This window comes from Syngnathus floridae, chromosome 1, assembly GCF_059516105.1.
Source record: "Syngnathus floridae isolate MCC-2025c chromosome 1, RoL_Sflo_1.0, whole genome shotgun sequence".
NCBI lineage: Eukaryota > Metazoa > Chordata > Actinopteri > Syngnathiformes > Syngnathidae > Syngnathus > Syngnathus floridae.
In genome coordinates this window covers 5230212-5253019 of record NC_142413.1, presented here as the reverse complement: position 1 = coordinate 5253019, position 22808 = coordinate 5230212, and the positions used below count along the sequence as shown (strand labels likewise).

The following is a 22808-nucleotide window of genomic DNA, read 5'->3' as shown; positions in this document are numbered from 1 at the left end:
TGGTGCGTTCAAATGCCTCCGTTCACCTCACCGTCACTTTTTCTCAGCCATTTAAACGTCATTTAATTGACATTTTCTTACACAAGGTGGGCCAAACTTTCTTTTGGTTATATTTACACTATTTCAATTACAAATTACATTAGTTTCAAAACTGCGTTTCAATTAAGGTTTAGTGTCTTAATGGGGGATGTCAACAGTTTATGTTAGGATTCGGAGTTACTAAACCAAACTAGCTTTAGCCTTTTAAACATGGGTTAAGGGTGAAAATGATGGTTTCAAGGCTAATTTTGAGGTTTATAGATCGAGGTGCGATCATTCCATTTTCAGTCTTCCCCTTTTATAAACCATCCCTGTTTTCACCTTTTGTCTTTGTTTACATACTACCACGAATATATCGCTTTTTCTTTCCTTCCTTCCACTCTATCTGTGATACAAATTGTTTGCTCCATATTATCCTTACTTAGGATCGTCGTTCCTTCATGCATCCTTTCTTTTACACATCCTTCTTTCCTACAATTCCTAATTTTTGCCACCTTGTGACTTTGTTCTTATTGTTGCAATATTTATAGACCTAGTCTAAAACAGTAAAAAAAATCACGTTGATTCTTTTATTTTAATCACAATCACTTTAAATAGTTTATTTCTTACACCGTCTAAAACCTTTTTAAAAAACTGTCACTTTTATTTAAAAAAAGGAATACAATTTAAAGAATATTTAGTATTTATTTCTATTAAATTATTCGACTCTCCATACATATATAGGAATAGGACTGTACGTGTTTCGTTGTAATATAACTGATTTTAATATAGGAGCTTAACAGATTTTTGTTGGCGGTGTGCCGCGAGATTTTTTCCAATGAAAAGGTGTGCCGTGATTGAAAAAAGGTTGGGAAACACTGTTCTATCTTACCCTCCTACAGTCCTTCTTTCCATCATCCCTCCATTCCATCCATAGCCTTTTAATGTTTTCATTCTTGAAGTCATGTGTATTATCTAACCTGGATGATGACATTTAGAAGTATTTTTCCCAATATTTCCATGTTAGTGTTCAGAAAAACACTTAAGCACACATCAGGAGTCATTGAGCAGTAAGAAGGAATGGAAAGGATGAAGTGTTGCTTAGTCAGCGAGGCGGCGGCCAACTTGAACACAACGCACTCACGCTTCTCTTATACAATCCACCAGTCACAGCTTGTATGTACTGGACAGTTGCCATGACGATAGACGCCATCAGTAGAAACAGGAAAATAATTGATCGTCCATCATCAAAAATCCTCACTATATTACACTTTTTGAAAATATTTTTTTTAATGCAATTTTGCAATTGGTATTGAGGACACTTTGGATGCTTTTGCCATGTGTAACCATTTATGGGCTTTGTAGCTTCTTAAAAAGATCCCAGGGCTATGTAACTAACAACAAACAGATGTTTTGATGCATCTTTTTATATTTAGAGACAATTGTTCTCGTCTGTCTAAAACTTTCCTTTTCCATATATGGTGTGGGTGCCTAAAAGTTTTCCAGTTAGATAAGAAATGATCCCATTGGGACTATTTGGGGGTTGCCAAATGTCTGCCCCCCCTCCCACAGAGAATGGAAAAATCATGCTGCTTCCCGTTTCTAACCAGATGCTTGGTGAGTAGCATGATAAGGAATGCTAGTATTCCCTTGAAATTATGTTCTTTTAATGTGTCACCCTCCAGAGATAGCTCAAATGTATGACTGTATTAACGATAAACTAAATAACACATTTTTTTAGGTGCGTGGGGTATGCATAAAATAGCATATGACGAGAATGAAGTTGGAATTGTACCTCGGGGAAAAAGTTGTAATAATATCTGTGGAAAAAACGTGAAAAAATACGTTGCGACTCATGGGGTTAGTACGTTGTTAGGAAAAGCTGGCCATCGTCAATCCGGTCAAAACCAGCTAGCAAAGTTGAAGAATTCATGCCGACTTATGTATTTGTGTGCTTGTGTATTTTTAAACAAATAAAAATTTATTTCAATACCTTCAGATCCGAGTTTCATTTGTTCCGTTACTACTACCACTAATTCTGCTACTGCTTCTACAACACATTAAGTTGCTGTCATATTAAAATCATTTTTCATAGAGATGAAAGAATTTAGGCCTAAAAGTATTGTTATATTATACGTCTACATGTGTTGCTGCATAGTATGTGTTAAAATCAAACAACACTCAAATTGATGCTAACCATTAGCATGTCAATGTGATTTTCCATCACGTTAGCATGAAGCGGCAGTTTTGAACACAGCTTGTAATTATCTTTGTTTTCTGTCGGTCGGTTTGATCTGTCAATCATATGCACAATTGCGATGTCGTAATGCAAGATCATGAGTTGGCATATATTTTTCCGCCTTTGGCTTGACTGAAGCGTCATTCGACGGCTTCCCGGTGCTGACGCAGTCAATGTTGTGTCAATCATTTTTTAGTTTTTTTTACATTACGTTGAGCAGAAAGAATGAATTTGGTTGTTAGTAAAACAAAAAAGATCTGGAATGATCTAGATGTTAGACTATTCCCACAATTTGGGTATTAGTAAGCATCAAAGTATTTTTGTTCATTGTTATGGCATTGATCATAGCAAAGGGCGCACTTTCCCCTTCTAGGGACAGTGACTTTCCAGCATACCAGAAGTGTGTGTGTGTGTTTTGTTAGCAGCGAAGAGAAAACACCAAAGTGACTTTTTCCACTCACTAAATAGAAAGGAGGAAGACGTGGGCGGATGTGTCAATGTGTCAGTGTACGAAAAGGAAGCCTTTCCAGACAGTGCCAAATGACATCATCATCACAAATAACCTCTGTGTGCACAAGCGAGGGGGGTGAGGCTTCAGACCAGACCACGACTTCGTGCGTATGCGTGGGTGTGCAATGCCTATAAAAGTAAAGGAACTCCCCGAGTCATTTACATTCAAGCAGTAGCCGCAGTAAAGCAGACAGCCTAGTAGACGACAGCCACAAGGTAAGAACTTATTTCGAAATTGTTTGCTGGCTACATTTTTTTTTTTATCCTGCAATGCTTGTCCATTCAAAGAGATTTTCTTTTCTGTTTGAAAACTTGGGCGTGAATTTGAAGGGGGAAAAGCTGCAAGGAGAAAAATTGTAAGAATAAGAAAAAAGGCAATATTGTTACATGAGAAAAAGTTGTAATGTTATTAGAAAATGACATGTTGACCGCGTAATGGAAAAAAAATGCAATTTTGCAATTTTTCTAGAAGAAAATGGGAATTTTACAAGAAAAGTTGTAAAGTTGTAAAACGCAACACGAAAAAGGCTAGAAAAAAAAGTAATTTTCATATCGACAAAGGTTATGGGTAAAATAATTGTATGAGGGGGGAAAAGTCAAAATACTGAAAAATACAAGTTGGAAGCCACATAATGAAGAAATGTCAACTTTTGCAATTTGCTCCGCAATGTTTGCGCAACAGTGACTGGTTACGCAAACACAACCAGGCTGAAAGGTCAGCGGCCAAAAAGCGCACTTGTCTGCTGTCTCAGATGCCAAACATGTGTGAACACGTGAGAACCTTACCGGAAGGGTTGTCATCACTTCAAAAGATTAATTACCATTTTCCATCTTTGAACAATACAGTCGCAAATCGTAATGTCCCGAGCCCCATTTTTCGGAATTTGATTCTCATCAATAATGATGAGAACCAAAACAGAATTATACCAAAAATATTTCTGAGAATAAAATTGTTATTCTAAAAGAAAAATGTTAGGAGGGGAAAAAAAAAAAATATCCTAAGAGTAAAATTCAGCTGTTCATTCTAACAAAATATTTTCTTCGGCAGGATGTTTTGCAAGTACGTAAGCGTTATGCTGATGCTGGCCGTGAGCGGAGAAGTCGTGATGGGCTCTCTGCAGGACAAGCAAAGCGACTTGGGTTTGAAGGTCTTCGGCCACCTGGCCGGAGCTTCGTCCCATCAAAACGTGATTTTCTCCCCGTACGGCGTTTCCTCTGTCCTGGCGATGGCGCAGCTCGGCGCCGCGGGGAACACTCGCAAGGCCATGACCGCCGCCATGGGATTTTCTCTGCAAGGTGACGCCCAGAACATTCATCCATTCATCTTTATTTGGATCAAATATTGTCGGAATCTTTATTTGAAACTTTTGTGAAAATTCCAATGAAAAATATCTCTCTTGCAGAACGAGGAATGTCTCGACAGCAGCGCTTGCTGCAGCGCGACCTCCATGCTGAGGAAGGCTTAGAGATGGCCAGCGGAGTCATGGTGGAGAGGAAGATGAGCCTGGAGAAGGGATACCGCCAGGCCCTGTCCAAGGCCTTCAGGAGTCACCCGCACCAAGTGGACTTCACCAGGCCTGACCAAGCGGTGGACATCATCAATGCCTGGGTCTCCGACCACACTGCAGGTACTGAAAAGTCAAAGTATTACAACCGGCCGTTCAAGAACCAAACCTGTTATGACCGTTGCGGCTGATTTTTGCAGGGGCAATTCCCGAGTTCCTGTCTCGGGGATCTCTGAGCGACGAGACTCGCCTGGTGCTTCTCAACGCCCTCCACTTCCAGGGACTCTGGAAGGTTCCCTTCGACCCCAAGCTGACACACGAGAGGATGTTTCACTGCGCTAACGGCAGCGCCGTACCCATTCATATGATGACACTCACCAACCGCTTCAACTACGGTAATGTCAAAACAGCAGAAAAAAATGACTTGAGTATTTGTATTTCTTAGTTTACAAATATCTCCGACTGCATCCACAGGGGAGTTTGTGACCAGCAGCGGCGTGGACTATGACGTGCTGGAGATCCCTTACGAGAGCGACTCACTGAGCATGCTGCTGGTCTCGCCCTTTGAAGCCGACGTGCCGCTGAGCACGCTTACCGATGACCTGAGTAGCCAGCGGATCCGGCAGTGGAGAGCCGAGCTAAGGAGCGTTCGGAGACAGTTAACCATGCCGAGGTATTATTTCTGACTGTGAGAAATCAAGTTGTCGATTTACAGAAATAAAATCATTTTCATGTCAGGGGGGAAAAAAAACAACGTGTCAGGTTGCGAGAAAAAAGTTAGTCATCTTTTTACGGATTTTTTTTGAAATAATTATTATAAATGTATAAATACAAAATAAATATATGATTAATAATTAATGAAATAATTGGAATGAATACAAATTAATTTCTAATATAATAAATAATTTTTGCTCTTTTTTTCCCAGCTTCTTAGCGTAGAACAAGAAGATGTAATGTTTGTTGCTCTTTGCAGGTTTACGTTGAACTCTGAGGTGAACTTGAAGGCTGCACTCGTCAGCATGGGCCTGGGCAACATGTTCAATCTGGCCACTGCCGATTTCTCCCGCATGACAAGTGAGTCAAACGACAAAACACATTTGACCAGATTGTCCCACAATTGAAAGTATGAAATGAACATTCACTGTCATTAATGGATCGAGAAGTCAAAGATCCATTATTTTAACTGGACTGGCACTTTTTTGAGCAGACGTCTGTATTTTTGCAACTACAGTGTATTTAACGGCTGATTCTTTCCTTTAGCTGACGAGAAGCTATGCGTGTCCAAGGTCCTGCAGACGGTCAAATTTGAGGTCAACGAGCAAGGAACAAAAGGAGCCGCGGCCACAGGTAATGCATTACCTCAATTGCAAATGGGAGAGGTGTTTATTTGTAAACGTTTAAAGATGCACACGTTACGGGGCAACCGCATAGCATTACTCATTTTACTCGATAAAATAAATGATCACGTAAGAATAATGTCATTGAGTACTAGTGGGAATAACATAATTGACAAAAATGGTACAAAGATAAAATGGTAATTTTACAAAAAAAAAAAGGTCACGTTACAATAAATAAGTCCTGACGTATTTGACAAATTATGAGAATAATGTTGCAATTTTATGTAAACAATTTTACGTTAACATTTGTGTGTTTTTTCAGCCGCTGTGCTGTTTTCCCGAATGGCAGTTGAGGAGCTCACTTTGGATCGGCCTTTTCTCTTCTTGATCCAGCACAAACAAACGGGAGCCATTTTGTTCATGGGCCAGTTTAATCATCCCGCTTAAGAAGCCAATAGAACTACTTCCACTGTGCCCGACTACTGCTGGACACCAGAAGAGAAATTTTCAAAACCAGGACTTTACTGACATGAATGACACTGTTGCACTTGCTTTTTCGACTCATTTTCATTCGTTGTCTTGTCGCCATGCTATTTGTATTTATATTGTATTTATTAAAAGATTTATATTCTGTTTTAACTTCCTTTTTTGTGAATTTTGAAAAGTCAATAATTGCAGCCTAAGCCACATTTTTTTTCACCAGGAAATTCGAAAACGCACAAGATTCAATTAACACTTATTAATGAAAAAAGTGGTAACAGTACAAAAGTATTTTTTTAAATATATACTTAAAATAGTGGTAGCATTATGAGAATACAGTATGTGGTTAGAAAAATACTTTATGAGTTTCAAGAATATAACGCAATTTTTATGAGAATAGAACTGCAAGAATAAAGTTTTTATTACATATGGAATAGAAGTGTTAATGTTCAGAGCGTTGGTATTTTGGACAACAAAAAATGATGACAATAAACTTGTTCATGAATTAATTAATAACCAATAATTGTTTGCAATAAAAGTCATACTGTTATGAGAATAAAGTTGTAAATCAACATTTTAAAAATGTGGCAACGTATGAAAAATCCTAATTTTATTTTTAGCGAGAAAAGTTGTAGGCTAATACTTGGTTTAAGAAATGACCACGCCATGTCCCATTGTGCCAAACCTCTAAAGATTTATTCATAATTTTTATTTTAGATTGCTTCTTTTGAAACATGGGTGTTGTTGATTCGGGCAATCAAAACGAAGGGGAGAAAAAAAAAAAGATGATGTGCACTTCCGCCGGCTATCAAACAAAATCCCGCCCTTGCACTCGTTCCACCAATCAGGAAGCGACTTCCACCAGGTGGCCCGGGCTACGCCTGGATAAAAACCTCAGCAGGTGAAATAGCGTCCCGAGTATTTTCGGTCGGGGCGCTAACCGCGGCATCAGACCGAGGAGTCACGGCGGGCAATTTCAGCAAACAGCAGTATGACCGACGCCGACATTGATGCGCAGAGCGCTCCACCTTTGACCACTGTGGAAGACAAGCCACAAGTGGAGAGGAAAGTTTTAGGTGAATCTGCGCGCGTGTGTGTTTGTTGATTGACTAATCACGGCGTGAGTGAGCTCACCTGCATAGCCATTTTTGTAGTCCTATTGTCATGTGCATTTTGGGGGGTACTTGCTGTGCCATGTTGAATGCTCAAGTGCAATTTTTTTTACCGTGTAATTCACCAGTTAAATTAAATTGTGTGTAAATACGCAAGTACTGCTTATTTAGCTTTTTTAAATTTAGAACTTGGATAAGATTTATTATGATTATGTCAAAGCTACTTAGTGAAATCAATGGAAGAGGAAAAAAAGCTCAATAGGATCTGTGAAAATTTCTTAAATATGTCCACTTGGCTGTTATGACCAATCTTTGAGGCTACTTGTGCTGTTGATGATTGTGAGAGTCCTCTTGGTCTCAAGATGTCAAAATGTGAACAGCATGAAGATGTTTAAAGTCAAAGTGAGAACCACTGACTGGATTGTATTGAATGATTAGTACAGAGATTCATTTTAAACATTTTTTTCAAATGGATGGCATAATGCTTTTTCTTTTCTTTTTATGACATTGTGGCCCTTCCCAGTGACCTGCTGTGCACTTGACTTCAAAGTCTTGCTGTTAATGATTGTCTTGTACACACATCTCAATCAATGGGTCATTCCCAAGTAAAATCTCTGCTACCGTGCTAGTTGTTAACATTATTAGTTTTGTGTGTAGATTTTGGTGACTGCTTTTAATCCAATGCTTAAATTGTTTCAGCCACCTTGGTACAAGGGACAGTGAAGTGGTTCAATGTACGCAACGGATACGGCTTCATAAACAGGCATGTTTCTTTTGTGACTCATGAGCAATATCATAAATGGAGGTTGATGGTGATTTGTTATTTTTTCCTCAGAAATGATACCAAGGAAGATGTGTTTGTTCATCAGGTAAAACGAGGTGAACGTTCGGTGTCGGCCGACGTCTTTCGGTGATGCTTGTTGTCTTTTCTCAGACTGCAATCAAGAAAAACAACCCGAGGAAGTTCCTCCGGAGTGTTGGCGACGGCGAGGTGGTCGAGTTTGATGTGATCGAGGCTATCAAGGTAAGCTCTAGCCCCCCAAAAAATTATTGATATTTAAAAAAAAAAAATATATATATATATATCTACCCATTATATATATTTTATTTATTTTTGCGTCTTCCTTCCTTAGGGTTCAGAAGCAGCTAACGTGACGGGTCCCGGCGGGGTGCCGGTGAAGGGTAGCCGCTACGCGCCCAACAAGCGGCGCTTCCGGCGGCGGTTCTTCCCACGTGTTGCCGACAAACCAGCAGACGGTCAGCCCCCCGACGGCGACGAGGAGGGACGCGTCGACGATGGCAAACCCCAACAGCAGCGCCCTAGACCTCGGCGACCGCATCCACAGCAAAATGTAAAATGTTGACCGGAAATTGCTTGACTAAGTTTCTTAGTCTTGTTTGTTTAGTGCTAATCATCATATCGAGTTAGCATGTCTGCATTTTCATAAAGTATTTATTTGGTACCTGGTAACCATTAGCAGGTTGAACCTGGTGAGCCAAAAACCTCAGGAGATGAAACACAAAGACCACCACGACGTCGGTTCTGGCGACCATACCGACGGTAACGTGGCATGTTTGTGTTTTATTTTTTTCTGGCGCTTTGATTATTGATGCATTTTTTTTATCTCGCCGCTTCCAGACCATTCCGTCCACGAACTACTTCGGCGCAGCCCAAGGAAGAAGACCAGAAGCAGCAACAACAGGCGAGTGCACACGAGGAGCAAACCGAGTCGTCAGAAAACAACACAGATGCCGCCGAGGTCCAGAAGCAGCAGCGTCAGTCCAGACGCCGCCGGCAGAGGAACTCTGAGTCCTCGGTCTCCAAAGTGAGCTGGCGTCGAGTAAATGCCGCGTTTTGTTGGGTGCTTACGGGAATTGAGCTTCCGCTCCGCCGCAGAACGGTACTGAGAAGTCTGCCTCGGAACCCGGCACCCCTCCCCAGACAGCCAAGGAAGACGTGAAAGCTAAATCTCCAAAGGGATCCCAAAAGAGCTCGCCCAAATCACCAGAGGTGAGACGTAAAGTAAACCACCGGCCATTATTGAGGGTGACTACTTTTTGACTTGCAGCAGGACGCCGACACAAATGTACCGGCACCGACGGAGTGACACTTAGGAGTGGACAGTCGAGGGACCCTCGGGACAAGGTGGGATTTTTTTTTTTTTTTTTTTGTCCAGGTCCATCATGCTACACACTTCAATAGCCTCAGCAAATTATTGCTGACTAACACATTTCCCCAACTGTTTTTGAAAGATCCACGGGTTGAAGGACTGGCCCCATTTGAGAACGCATGTCTCCCCTCCTTGCACCCCGCGCCCCCCCCCTCAACCTGCGTCACCCCCTCGAAACACCGCTGCCCCGCCCTCACCTTACTTCATAGGCAAAGAAAGGACGTGTATTTTCATCTTTAAAAGGGGCATTAAAAAGGGAAATGGATAAAAAAAAAAATGCATGTTCCAATTTAAAAAAAAAAAAAAAAATCTATTTTCTTTAAAATGATGCATCAAGTAGTTACTTCAGGAACTAGCCTTGATTTTTATTTAACTTTTTAATTTAGTTAAAGAGGGGAGAAGAAAGCAGGTGCATTACGGGGCTGGGATTAGTTACCACCTGACAATTCTTAAAGCCTCCCTTCGTTATCCTCGTTTGAGGGGGAATTATTAATGAAAAGACTTTGTTTTACTAATGAATTTTTTTTTTCATCATGGAGGGGATAATGTGCAATGTGAAAGTCAATGTGAATAAAACCATGTTTGCAATTCTGACAGCTTAGTCCGCTTCATTGTCATTTCTGTTTACATTATGAGGACAGCAAATGTACACAAATGTCACACTTTCAAATAAATTCATTTATATCGACACAAGAGGTATTGCTGGAATACTACATTTCCTATTAGTATGAAAAGAATCCAAAATTCAGCCGATGTTTTTAACAAGGATGTGCATTTGGCTAAATTTCATATCTGGTAGTGGCCATTGGGTCAAATGGCTAAGACTGATTTGTATGACTGCCAGGAATTTGCCTGCACGCTACCACAAAAAGGCTTTTTTTTTTTGTAATCTGACAGTTCTTGTACCTTTTCAGGCTTTATCAAACTTTTTCCCCTCGTGCTGACAAGTCACTTTTATAATTAAGAGTTAAAACTGGATGAAACTTTTGAGATGTCTCAAAACTTATTTTTGAAAAATTCTGAAGTATCATTAAAGTGCAAAAATTCCAGTGAGTGGAATTAGAAGTATGTGTAATGCGTATTTCCTGGAAATAATTGTTAAAATACTTTTTTCAAAACACTACACACAGATTATAAACAGAACAAAAACCCTGGCAAAGAAATGAAAAATGTCCAGTTCTCAATTAATGCTCTCGTCCCCCAAGTAGTCCAGTTCCGTGCCGGTCTTGTTGAGCTCCATGTCCATCATAGCGTCGGCCGAGGCGTGGTGAAAGTTGGCGGAAATCTGGTCGAAGGTTTTGCCCCGCGTCTCGGGCACGCGGAAGAAGGTATAGATGAGGAAAAAGAGCAGCAGCGCGGCAAAGATCAGGAACACATATGGGCCGCACAGCTCCTGTGGGCGGGGACAATTAATTGAACAGTTCACGATCCAAATCATACCATCTGTATGGTTTGAATGGACATGTTATATTTTTGGACCATGAAGCCTTTTTTTTTTTTTTATAATTGTGTGACGTGGTATGCTTTGGATCATGATTTTTTTTTTTTTTTTGTACTCACAGCAATATACTGGAAGCTCATGCCAATAATGAAATTAGCAGTCCAGTTTGAGCATCCCGCCACAGCCATGGCGGCCGGCCTGGGACCCTGCGAGAACAGCTCGGCGACAAAGAACCAAGGGATCGGACCCGGACCCACCTCGAAGAAGGCCACGAAACCGAAGATGGATAACATGCTGACGTAGCTCATGGCCGGGACAGCTTCCTATGAGGAGTGGGAAGGAGAAGTGTTAGGACGTGGTTCCGGATGGATTGGAATGCTGGGGTGGCAAACTGACCAATAAGGCGAGAGCTACGGTCATGATCACAGCGCAGACGCACATGCCGCCCAATCCCAGCATGTGGAGCGTCCTCCGGCCCGTCCGCTCAACTAGGAAGAGCTGTCAAAAAAAATTTACACTGAATTTTACACAATGTTTTTTCTTTTCAGGTCTTTGCAAATGTATCCAACATAAATGAAACTAAGGTTATGTTTGCTTTCAACTGACCGAGACCACGGTGAAAGCGCAGTTCACAACTCCGGCTCCAATGGTGGCGTACACTGGACTTTGGACTCCGGCCTTGGTGAAGATGCTGGTGGAGTAGTAGAAAATCTGCACGGAAGTGGGCGAAAAACATCACAGGGTTGATTTTGTTCACGTGCCGTTGACGCCTTACCGCGTTGATCCCGGAGAGCTGCTGGGAGAGCTGCAGCAGGATGGAAATGACTATCGGCTGGCGATGCAGCTGCGAGCGGAACAACTCCGGGATAGACACCTTCCGCTCCATGTCCATCCTCCTCTTCTCCTCCTTCATCTCCGCCAACAGGTCGCCAACCTCCTGGCGGCCCGTCAACCTCCTCAGGCCTGCAAACCCGACACAGGAACGTTACTTCAGCTCCTACTGGTCAACCACGTGTGTTTGTTTACTAACAGAGATGAGCAGGAAGGAGAACAAGACAATGAGGTGGAAGAAAAGGAGAATCAGAGAAAAAAAAGGGAAGATGAAGAAAGATACAGGGAGAGGATGGTGATGAAGAGATGAAAGAATAGAAGGAAGATGCAGAAGAAGAGGAGCAACACTAGTAGGAAGATGGAGTGGAACCTTGATCGTGGCTCACCTCTCTTGGCGTGGTGCTCCTGACATCGGACGATGTAGAGGAAGCGTGGGCTTTCGGGACAGAAAGGAAGCAGCGCCATCTGGAGGACAGTTGGCAGCACTGTCAGCCCCATCAAGACGGGCCACAGCTCCTCACTTCCCAGCAGTTGCTCCAAGCCCAGAATCTGAAAGGAGGCGCCGTGAAATCAGTGACTGTTCCACGAATGTCCTTCTTTGGAAAAATCATCAGCCATCTCACCTGCGCCAGGAGAATCCCCGTCACAATGCCCAACTGGTGCAGAGTGCCCAGTGCCCCGCGCAGACCGGTGGGCGCAATCTCGCCCACGTACATGGGGGTCAACCCGGACGCCAGCCCTAGAGGCGAAAAAATAAAACATGTGGCGTCAAATGCGGTGGTGGCAGGAGAAGCAAAGCACATCAGGGCGGGCGCTGACCGCTGTAGGCGCCGATCACGAAGCGTCCGATAATCATCATTTCGAAGGAGCGACACAGCTTGGATAGGCCCATCAGGCTCCCACCCAGGAAGGCCAGCACGTTGTTGACGAGCATGGCTTTTCTCCTGCAAACAGGCACATTGGATTTATCAAAATTGCGCTTCGTCCACATAAAAGTTTTCTAAAATAACCCATTACTGATTAATTCATATTAACTTACAAAAAAAGATTTTAAAATGTCCGCTTCGGCGTTCCAATTATTTTTTTAATGCAGCTAACTGGCGTTATGATGTAAATGTCAGCAGATTTAGATTTTTGGCTATCTTCAAGTGGGCACACTTAACGACGCAGATGTGTGTCCACCATGTTAAGACTAGTTTGCTCCATATGAACAGAGCTGCCTTGATTGGCTATGATTGAAGTAATCTGTGAGCACTCCTACAGTGGCGCAGCCCTCCCTCTGTGAAATTACATCACACAGGAGTCACGCCTGTGGTGGCCGGTTAAGTTCCATGTCGCGTTCCTTTACCTGCCTAGCCACTCAGAAACAAAGCCAACGCAGAAGGAGGAGAGCATGCCTCCGATGGAAAAGATGGCCACCGACAAAGACCACAGGGACGTGAGGGTCCCCGGTGGGATGGCTTGCCCGTAGCGATGCACCCATGTGGCATTGTAGTCCCTCTCGATGATCTGAGCACATGACAACATCAAGTCAGGAGCCCGCACTCCCTCCGTGCCAATGCTTGTGTTCAACAGTAAATATCTGGGCCCCTATTTTGGTTTTGCTTGTCAGCTGGTGTTTCCGTGACGTTCAAGGTGAAACAGGGCACGTGACTCACTGTAACAACCACGAGGTTTCACTTCAATTGATGAACGGCCGAATGTCAGGAAGGGGTGCTCTCGCTCATACCTGCTGAGGTGCATTGATGACGCCAATGTTGTATCCAAACTCTAAAGATCCCAGGACAGCAGTGAACACTGATAGGGCGAGGGTTCCAGTCACCGTCTGCAACACGCACACACGCGCTAATGTTGACATATATAAATATAACCCAGATATTCCCATCTGGCTACAATACAGGCACCTGTTTCCACGGTGACAGACATGGCACCTCTTATGTTATGTTTTGAATAAATGGGACTGCCCACAAAGTCAAAAATATAATAATAATAATGACAACAACAATGATAAAAGAAATGTACTTTTTCAGACAATAGGATTCCATTGTATGAAAAAATACCCAAATATATTTTCCATAATTCACACATGATTTTACAATATGAATTAAAACAAAATGTAGACATGGTTTAAATGTTAATTATTACTATAGTTTAACGGGTTTATATTTATAAATATGAAAATAAATATTGGAAAATTTGAGAAAAATATTAAATTGTAAAGTAGTTCTAGCATTTTCAACTAACTAAATATTTAAAAGCTTTTATGGTCATTATCACATTGTTTTTTATGAGCAAATTAAAGTACACACCACTAAGGTTCAATAACATCTCTCTAAATGGTGTATGTTTTTCACAAAATGTGTTATGATAATCAATTTAAAAATATATACTGCAGGGTAACTGATATTTTGTATTAAAATTATATATACTTTTTTTAACAAAAATAACAGTCATATTTTTAAATAAAAAAAAAGAATACTTCCACCCAAAATTATAAGCAGTATAAATATTTATAATCAATCATATCAAAATCAAACTTGACTGATATTTTCTACGAGGAAAACAATTTTAACTAAATTATAATAATTTAGCGGAGACAGCATAGATAGTTGACATTGTTTGTGCAGGAAGCAGTCAAGCGAGGTGACCTCAAGGTCAAACCACAGAACCAAACCTTAAGTGTTTTGCTTCCGGAGGCTGGACTTTTTCAACAAAGACACTCTAAAAGCCTTTCATCTCCATGATGATCGGCCGCTCGTCCGAAACCCCAGCGAGCGCACCTCCCGAGGCCACTGACCTCTCCTCCCAATTGCTGAAAGCCGGCCGGCATGACTTTTGGCAGCTTCGTCCGTCAAGCTCCACCAGAGAGAGAGCACGCCCGGCAGCTCCCCTCTTGGACTTCAAGCTTGGAGACAAAACACGATCCGATCCAAAAGGCAAACACGGCCCGTCCTGCCTTTCAGCAACACTGTCCGCTGTCCACGGCTGGCCTGTAAAGTGACACCAAGCACAACCACGTGCACGCCTCTATCCAAAGTAGAGGGGGGGAGGGGTGGTTGTTGGTGCTGGGATTGACGAAGATTGGGGGGTGGTTGAAGCTTGAAGAAGGTCAAAAAAGCAAAGCGAGCTTTCCAGCCCTTCCATTAAAAGCTTTTATGAAAGAGGGGCTCGTCTCCGATCCTCTCATTGCCATTGTCTGTACTGCCCACAACCCATACATGGATATCTATTTTAGGGTACATACCGAAAGGTTGAACCCCCCCCCCCCCCCATCCACCCCACCACCAACACACAACAAAGCTGCAGGAGAACAGGTGGGTCCTAAATTTGGGCATGAGTTTTATGGTACAGAGACCTATTGGTTCATTGATAAGGTACGCATCTCTGTAAAACCAAATGTGATTATCCTGTTGTTCTGATGTCATAGAGTAGATCAATACTGTTTTGAAATGGATAATGTACAGCAGGGGTTTTCAACTGGTTTAGTCCAAGGGACCACCACTAAAATCAAGAAGCAACTCGGGGACCACTGCTTCGGCAAAATATTATTTTATTTTGCACCAAAGGAGGATAGACTTATACAGGCAATTTATTTGCATCTGTATGTGTATTTTGGAAATCTCAGCTACATTTGACATCATTTGGATGGGTAAATGATTCACAAAATTACCTGGAAAACAAATCAAATCTGAATAATAAATACATTTCATTTTTAAAAATGTCAAATCATTTTCCATTTCCAATTTCGCGGTCCACCTGACCACGGACCGCGGATCACCGGTTGACCATCCCTGATGTACAGTATACATATATATTCGAGATATCAATGTTCTCTCAACTTCTTCGAACAACATCCAAACAACATAAAAACACATTTGGTTTTATTTTTATTTCAAGAAGTGATGATGTCTATCTCCCATAATCTGGTGTATTTGTCCAGTAACGCACACGATAAACATGGTAATATTAAGAAAAACCAAATATTCTTTTTTGTTCTTCGCGTTGTTTGGATTTTGTTTGGTAAAGCAATGGAAAAATAATGAACATATTTGATATATATTATAAGCATATGGAAATGAATCAAATATATTTCGTAATTAATTGATATCGCCATGTTTTGTTATCAATACAGCATGCGTGCTGAAACCACGTGACATTCGCAAGTCACATGACTGTCATCGGTCCACATTGGAAGGCATTCTCCTGAAAATATCTGCTGTGGCTAGTGTGGTACCGATCAACCATATCCGGCCCCTTATTTGACACTTGGGTGTGTTTTTTTGTTTAAAATCATGTTGCGGTTAAATAGAGTCACATGATCCACCGGCAGGTGCTGCGCGTCGACTGCCGATGAACTTTGTGTGGTGCTTGTGGTTCTGCACGAATGGTATGTAAAATGGAATAATATATTGCTTGATGTGTTGGAGGTGTATCTGTCCTCAAGAGCCAAATTTTATTATTAAACCCACAGATTCATAGCTGAGGTTGTATTAAGAAAAAGTAAATTAATAATTAACAAATATTACTTGTCATAATTTTTTTTTTTAATTGTTCTTATCTATTTATTTGAGCCAAAATGGCGACCTTACTGTATTGTTCTTGATGGTCTTTTGGATTTGTCCAATTATCGGGTGCTTAGAATGTTTTGGCTTAGCGACAACACAAAGTCAGCCATTTTAGTTCAAAGCTACAATGTCATTTATTTTTTGTACTCTTCTACTTAACGAGATCCCGGTAATGCTGTGAAAGCTGACATTTTATTACCCCCTCAACCACCTCACATGCACTTGGATGCTAATGCCAATGCTAAGTGACAGCTGTAAAATAAATCAAGAGGAGCAAGCTCACTTCCTCTCCTCTTAAAGGGCTTGTAAACATTAATTTTCTTACTTACTTGACATGATTTTAATGAGTACATACATAAATTATGTAAAAACCTATACAGTATGATTATAGTAATAATGTTTTTACTTCTACATGAATATCTATTTTCGGCCACCATTTTATAATGTGGTCTCCAAAAGAAACAGTATCCTCTCAAGTCTTGTAGTTACACTCCGATACTGTGCCAAATATAGCACCTGTGTATGTAAACAGAAACCCCCACCCTAGAATTCAAATGGTAGAGTCCCATCCGTTTAATATCATGTCTGGTGTCAAACCTTTCCAATAATTTTTAAATGGCAGTGTAAATATTTTTCCCCCGAGAATGCAAATGGTAGTCCCATTTTGCTTTCTCATTCACCGTAATCCTAAAAATTAGCTAACATACTGTACCTAAAACTTGTTTTTCCATGTTTAACTGAAATGGAAATGTTCCCCCCTTCTCACAGAATGCAAATGGTAGAATCCCGTCCGTCTAATTTCACCATTTGGTAAACCTCGACTATTTGTGGGGAATAAAGACGTCCTACTAACACTGAAAAAGTGAGAGCCCACCTGTAGACTCTCTGTAACTTGCACTAACAACTCAGCTAAATTAGCTTCTACACAATGAGAGGTCTGACTTGAACAAACTTCCTTGACACCAATGGTATTTGTTCGGACTTCGGGACTATCTTCTGGTAGTAACCCAAAGAGCCCCTTGGCCATCAGGGCATAGTAGATTCCTAAACACACAGATGAGTTTCACAACTTAGTGCCTCAGTAAACTGCAGCATCGTGGTTGGACTCGCTTTCATTTACGGGACAGATGTCGCGTTATAAATGAGCGACGTATCCCCGGAAAAGGCCGACGCACTCGCGGCATTCATGATGTCACCCCCCGCATATGTTCCTGTTGACAAAGGAGTGATTAATTTAGTCAGATTTTGCCTGTAGTGCTTGAGAACAACGTGGACGGATGAGTTAATTTTGAGGAAGGCCTCTGATTGGTTCACATCTTAGAGTATCATGTGGCCCAGACAGGGGTTAATAATGTCTCGCCCCCTTTTTATACTCTTCCGTGTCAGCTGGAATGGAGTAGGGGGTGTTTAGTGCGCCACATCGTCTGCAGCAGCAGCACCCCGTGGTGCTCTTACTCTCTGCGCTGAAGCTATGAAGACTGAGCGAAGCCACGCGGTGACTCCTCCGCCGCCGCAGCCCCCGACCCTCCGGGAGGTGACAGATCTCCTTCAAATTGTAGATTCCGACGGGAAGTCGAGCGAGTTTGACCCTTGGAAGCAGGAGCTTGAAGACGTGGGTCAACAAATGTCCGATTTGGGGATTGAAACGGATTCCGACGAGTACGAGGACGAGGACGACGTGACCGTGCTAACCGAGGATGAGTCGCATTACATCACCACGCACGCCATCCGGCTCTCGGAGCTGTCCGACGGCCACGACGGAGACTCGGACCCGGGTGCCGGTTCCTCCTCCTCGTCCACGTGGGACGCGGAGGATGGCCAGCAGGTGTTCTTTGTGGATTACGCCTCGTTTGACTGCAATGGAGTACTGATGATGAAGAGGGAGGGTGAGGCTGCAATTACTCGTCTGCACGAAAGCGATCCGTCCTCACAGTTTGGCGCTTGTGGCCAGGGTGGCGGACAGGTCCACCTGTCAATCAAAACCACTTCCCGGGCTATAAATGACCCGATCCAAGAAAATACTGTTTATCATGCCAAAGACGCCAGAGATACGAGCCCCTCGGCAGCGGGGGGAGTGGATGGGAACATTGAGGGGCTGCGTGATAGGGCGAAGGGTCTCATTCCGGCACCGGGCGGCAAATTGAGCGCAAAGGAAAGCGCTGAGTATTCCAGTTGTGCTTCCAGCGAGCTCGATGACGCTGACAAGGAGGTGCGCAACTTGACGGCCAAAGCCTTCAAGAGCCTGGCTTATCCTTACTTGGATGCCATCAACTTCAGCACTTCAACCAGTGAGTCTTCCACATCAGAGCGTGGGATCAACAGATGGTCCACTTTTGTTGACCTGAAGTACTCCAACGTGAGCCAGAGTCTTGTTTCCCAATCAACAGCTGAAAGGGGGGGAAGTAACAGTGACTTTACCGAGCAGCTGAATGGAAATGAAGCTCATCAAAGTGCGTCGTCCACTAAGAAAATCGAACTAATGAAGAATTTTGGTCAAGGACACAACGGGGTGATACACCTCACAGAAACCCTGAATTTTCGCTGCAACGTAAAATCGGGAATGTCCACCGGAGAAAGACGCGCTAACGTCGCTCCAAACCCCACGGGAGCGGGATCACATTCCACGGATGAGATTACCGTTAACAGTTTGCAAGGAGGCAGGGGCAGAGGAGCCACTGCTAAGTCGAAAAGCATGGAGGACACTCACAAGAAAGCCATCTTCGCGTCCAGCGTCATTCAGAATGTGCTTTCCAAAAAGATGCAGTTTGAGCAAGAGCGCCGGATGGAAAGGGGGGAGGTGAGGGAGCCCCACCACAAGGGGGACTGCCACAGGGGCAAAGGACTGCAAAGACAGAGCTCCAAACCCTCTGAGAGCAACTCTGACAGCGCAGAGGACTTGTCTGACAGTATGGATTGCGGCTCGAGACGGGACTCTCTGGTGCGAGACACTCCGTCGGAGGCGCCGGCGAAAGCAATGGATGCTATAAGGGGTGCAATGGAAGCGTCCAAAGGGGCTTTGCTTCGGAGCCAAAATAGCGCCTTCAGAAGCTGGAGGAATGAGCAGCTAGAGTTTCCACAGGATCATAAAAACCATAAAACCCCAGAAGAGACGCCAACCCCTGAGGGAATGGGGGTTCGCTACTCACCGAGCGGAGGAGGCAAACTGACTAAAATGTCACATTTGTTTGTGCCAAACATCCAACGTGTGGCCAGTGGCGGGGAGCTGGATAAGGCGTCCCAGCTTGGATCCGACCACACTTTAAACATACCGGAGTCCCGTGTGGGTGTCGCAGCATCCAAATCCCCAGAAATTAAAATTAATCTCCAGACCTGTCACACGGCCAATTCCATCAAGACCGATGACTCCAAAGGCCAGGGGGTCCTGGCTGCAGGTTTGAAGGGTGAGTCCTCGGATAAAGTGCCTCATTTTATGATTCGGGACATCCGAGATGGAAAAGGGAAGCTTCAGACGCCCATACACCAAGTTAGAGATGTCCGTAAATTGGTTAAAAGCTCCTATCACTTTGTTTCATTAGATCATAAATCCGATTTCGCCACCGCCGACAGCCACCAAGACCGTCGGTATCCTACATCTGTTTCCCCCATTGTGATAAAATGCCAGTCAGTAAATACAAACAGCAGCAAAGGTGACTTATCTGAAGATACGTCGTCTCCAGAGGGCAATCAAAGTTTGTCAATGCAAAGAGTGACAGGGAAAGTGTCCCCGCGGATCATAGAACATCCCTCGGAGGAGATGAGTTTAAGAATGGAAAGCACATTGGCTTCGAAGAAAGAACAAATGTTTGAGGTCACTGATAAGCAACAAATGTCAAACCAGGTGGCTTTGAAAAAGCTCCAGGCAGCAGTGAAAACAATGGAGCAGCTTTATGTGTTTGACAAAAATGAATGGAAAAGGAAAAACCAGCCACGGCCCCTGATGGACAGCCATGTTCTCTCATTGATTGCAAGTGAGGAGAACAGTGAGGAGGAAGCACTGAGAGGCTCAGTGGTGGAGAACATAGCAAGAAAGGATTCTAACTTGAACAAGACGCCGCCAACAGTTGAGAGCTGGCTAAGGACGACTGGCGACCAAGACGATGCCCTTAAAGCCAGGTTGGTGGCCGCGAGTGTCAATCCCAGCCTCAAGGCGTCTGCTGGCATCACCATGGGTCTTACCGCGAAGACTCTGCAGCCCAACAATGCCACGCCTGTGTCTTACAACACTAAAACCTTTGCCCCCAAGTCGGCAAAATTACCCACGTCCTTGAAAGTCTGTCCGACAAAGACATGCGGCGAGTCAAAAGAAATTCTGGCCACGGAGCAGAGCTCTGACTATGAGAACTACCTGACCATTCCGGTCAAGTCTCAGGCCAGCGGCAGTAAAGAAGGCTTGTCCGTGTTTAGCGGCCAGTCCCGCCCTACTTGTCTTCCCTTGCACCTCCCGGCATCAGGCACTAAAGGTCAGGAAGAGCAGTCGCAGAGAAGCTCCAACACTGCTATGGCAACCCACCCGACCGATGTCCCCCCAGCGACTGTTTTTCACTCCATGCCACCGGGTATGTCCTCAAATCAGCCCCAGGTATACTGTATCTCCCCTGCCATCACGCCTGCACCTGTGCTAGATCCATTCCAGACCACACAGAGGAAGATGCTCCTGGATCCCACCAGTGGAAACTACTACCTGGTAGACACCCCGGTTCAACCCTCCACCCGACGCCTCTTTGACCCAGAAACGGGCCAGTATGTGGAGGTTCCAATGCCCCAACCTCCCATGACCCCCCTTTCCATGCCAATTTCCCCTTTGGCCCTGGGTGCTGCCGCGTACGGACACACCTACATGATCTACCCCGGTTTCATGACGTCGCCCCCCGTGATTTCGACTCGGACGCTGGTGCAACCGCAGGTGCTGATGGACAGCGGGGAGAAGGCGCCACCCCACCAGGCCGAGGGTATGTACATGGAGACGCCATCCTACATGACTACTGGAAATGCCACTTCCATGACACCGAACGTGGTCAGCATCGCCAGACCACAGCAAGGCATCCTCGGTGGCAAGCAGCCGGTCATCAGCATCACGTCGCAGCAGGGTCCGCGGATCATTGCCCCGCCCTCGTTTGACGGCACCACCATGAGCTTTGTGGTTGAGCATAGGTGAAAAGGAGGTGAGCCCCCCCCCTAGTCATATCAATTTGAGTCTACAAAAAGGGCCACATTCATTTATAATACACTTCCTGAGAAACCCTAAGCGAGTATCCTAAATTTGATTAAGTTGCAAGGTAGCAGAGTTGGTTGGTAGGCATGTAAACATGTTGATGGGTAGTTAGATAAGTAAGCCAGAAAGAAAGCGTGACAGAGGCGGGAGGACCCAAGGGCAGCCTTAGACCAACTGGGCTGCCTTCAGCTGCTGCTGAATGTCAAGAAGCCGCTTAGGCGGGTTGCGGCAGGTTCAGCGGGCTTTTTATAGGAGACAGCGAGAGTGACAAGTCAAATTCTCACAGCTTCCGATCAACACCAATTATATAAACACAGCATGTGACGTGGGAGCTGCCCTTTCTTGTCAGACCTGCATAGAGAGGGGCAGAATGTTATTTTTATTTGGGCCAAACATATCCTGAAACATTGGTTAGGTAGGTAGTTATGTAGGCCTGGTGTAGAAGTAAGCAAGTTGCTAACGCCAAGAAGGTAGAAAGCACAAATTTTGCATCGTCATGACTAAAATTGCAAATTGTCTTCACTTTTTTTAAAGAATTGTGATATTTCTAGCAATTTTTGCTGCCATTCATCTTTTTAAACTATTTGAACAGTTTTTACTCGTCTCTGATTTCAAAACTAGTTATTCATAAAAAAAAAAAAAAAAAGAGTTTGACACCTCAAAAGGTAAATTGCGCATGAAGGTGGGTAGGTTGCTCACTTCGTTAAGTCCTTTTGTTTACAGCGCTTGACTTGTTTTTGCTTGTGTTTTCCAAGCAGGCTGGAAGACGTGTGTGGCCGCCATTTTACACTTCTGGATTGGACTGCTTTAGTTTCAATGTCACATCTTTTTATAGGAATGAATGTATAGTAACTTGTATTTTATATTACTATTATTGTTTTTACAGGGTGACGCTGCAAATGGATCCGGGTTAAATGATATGTTCATATGCATATGCTGCCTCATATGTATTCTATATGTAACATGTGGAAAGGGAAATGTAGGTGGAAAGAGGAAGATTTTGTTTTAATTTTGATGGTAAGGCAAGCTAGGGTGGTTTGAGAACGGTGATGTTGAAAGGGAAAAAATGTGAAGGAAATATTGCAAGTCAAATACATATTTTGTTTTCTCAACTCATATTTGCACATTGGCAATTGATCTGGAAAAGCACTTCAATAAATGTTTTTTTCTCCCCCTCTTTCCTTTTAATTCAGTGTGTAAGTCAGTTATTTCAACGTAGCCATTTAGCTGTCTGACTCATCGTAAAAAGTATGACAGATTAGATTAGATATAACTTTATTTATCTTTATGATATTATATACATATATTACATTATTATAGAGTTTATGTTAATCATTAAACAATAATACTTAATTAATATAGTCAGATATATTAATTAGATTATATA

The 22808-nt window shown here is 43.3% G+C and overlaps 4 protein-coding genes across 9 annotated transcripts; 3 read left to right on the top strand and 1 right to left on the bottom strand.

Moving 5' to 3' along the window:
• Positions 1–32: 32 nt before the first annotated feature.
• Positions 33–6248, top strand: serpine1 (serpin peptidase inhibitor, clade E (nexin, plasminogen activator inhibitor type 1), member 1). Of its 2 annotated transcripts, none has more exons than XM_088382094.1 (8): positions 33–86; positions 3816–4063; positions 4171–4395; positions 4473–4667; positions 4747–4945; positions 5246–5346; positions 5533–5619; positions 5932–6248. In XM_088382094.1, exons 2-8 carry the CDS (start codon positions 3817–3819, stop codon positions 6054–6056), a joined length of 1179 nt encoding a protein of 392 aa, XP_088238220.1. In that variant the 5' UTR covers positions 33–86; position 3816; the 3' UTR covers positions 6057–6248. The 2 variants fall into 2 exon arrangements, with proteins under 2 accessions (XP_088238220.1, XP_088238212.1); XM_088382086.1 differs by lacking the exon at positions 33–86 and adding an exon at positions 2831–2983.
• Positions 6249–6966: 718 nt separating this feature from the next.
• LOC148403567 (Y-box-binding protein 2-A-like) lies at positions 6967–9966 on the top strand. Of its 3 annotated transcripts, none has more exons than XM_088375549.1 (10): positions 6967–7165; positions 7901–7964; positions 8037–8070; positions 8136–8225; positions 8335–8553; positions 8683–8762; positions 8841–9027; positions 9099–9212; positions 9271–9347; positions 9455–9966. In XM_088375549.1, exons 1-9 carry the CDS (start codon positions 7081–7083, stop codon positions 9307–9309), a joined length of 912 nt encoding a protein of 303 aa, XP_088231675.1. In that variant the 5' UTR covers positions 6967–7080; the 3' UTR covers positions 9310–9347; positions 9455–9966. The 3 variants fall into 3 exon arrangements, with proteins under 3 accessions (XP_088231675.1, XP_088231665.1, XP_088231656.1); XM_088375539.1 differs by having other exon boundaries at positions 6973–7165; positions 8680–8762; positions 9274–9347; XM_088375530.1 differs by having other exon boundaries at positions 6973–7165; positions 8680–8762.
• On the bottom strand, positions 9713–14780 carry LOC148403566 (solute carrier family 2, facilitated glucose transporter member 4-like). The gene is made up of 11 exons (XM_088375517.1): positions 14442–14780; positions 13374–13469; positions 12993–13153; positions 12464–12588; positions 12268–12383; positions 12031–12193; positions 11589–11776; positions 11420–11524; positions 11210–11311; positions 10933–11136; positions 9713–10765 (listed from the first exon to the last, which is right to left on the bottom strand). Exons 1-11 carry the CDS (start codon positions 14472–14474, stop codon positions 10553–10555), a joined length of 1506 nt encoding a protein of 501 aa, XP_088231643.1. The 5' UTR covers positions 14475–14780; the 3' UTR covers positions 9713–10552.
• Positions 14781–15891: 1111 nt separating this feature from the next.
• c1h4orf54 (chromosome 1 C4orf54 homolog) lies at positions 15892–22598 on the top strand. 3 transcript variants are annotated; one of them, XM_088393062.1, is made up of 2 exons: positions 15892–16031; positions 17596–22598. In XM_088393062.1, exon 2 carries the CDS (start codon positions 17681–17683, stop codon positions 21362–21364), a length of 3684 nt encoding a protein of 1227 aa, XP_088249188.1. In that variant the 5' UTR covers positions 15892–16031; positions 17596–17680; the 3' UTR covers positions 21365–22598. The 3 variants fall into 3 exon arrangements, with proteins under 3 accessions (XP_088249188.1, XP_088249197.1, XP_088249205.1); XM_088393071.1 differs by lacking the exon at positions 15892–16031 and having other exon boundaries at positions 17158–21371; positions 22180–22598; XM_088393079.1 differs by lacking the exon at positions 15892–16031 and having other exon boundaries at positions 17158–21371; positions 22177–22598.
• Positions 22599–22808: the final 210 nt, after the last annotated feature.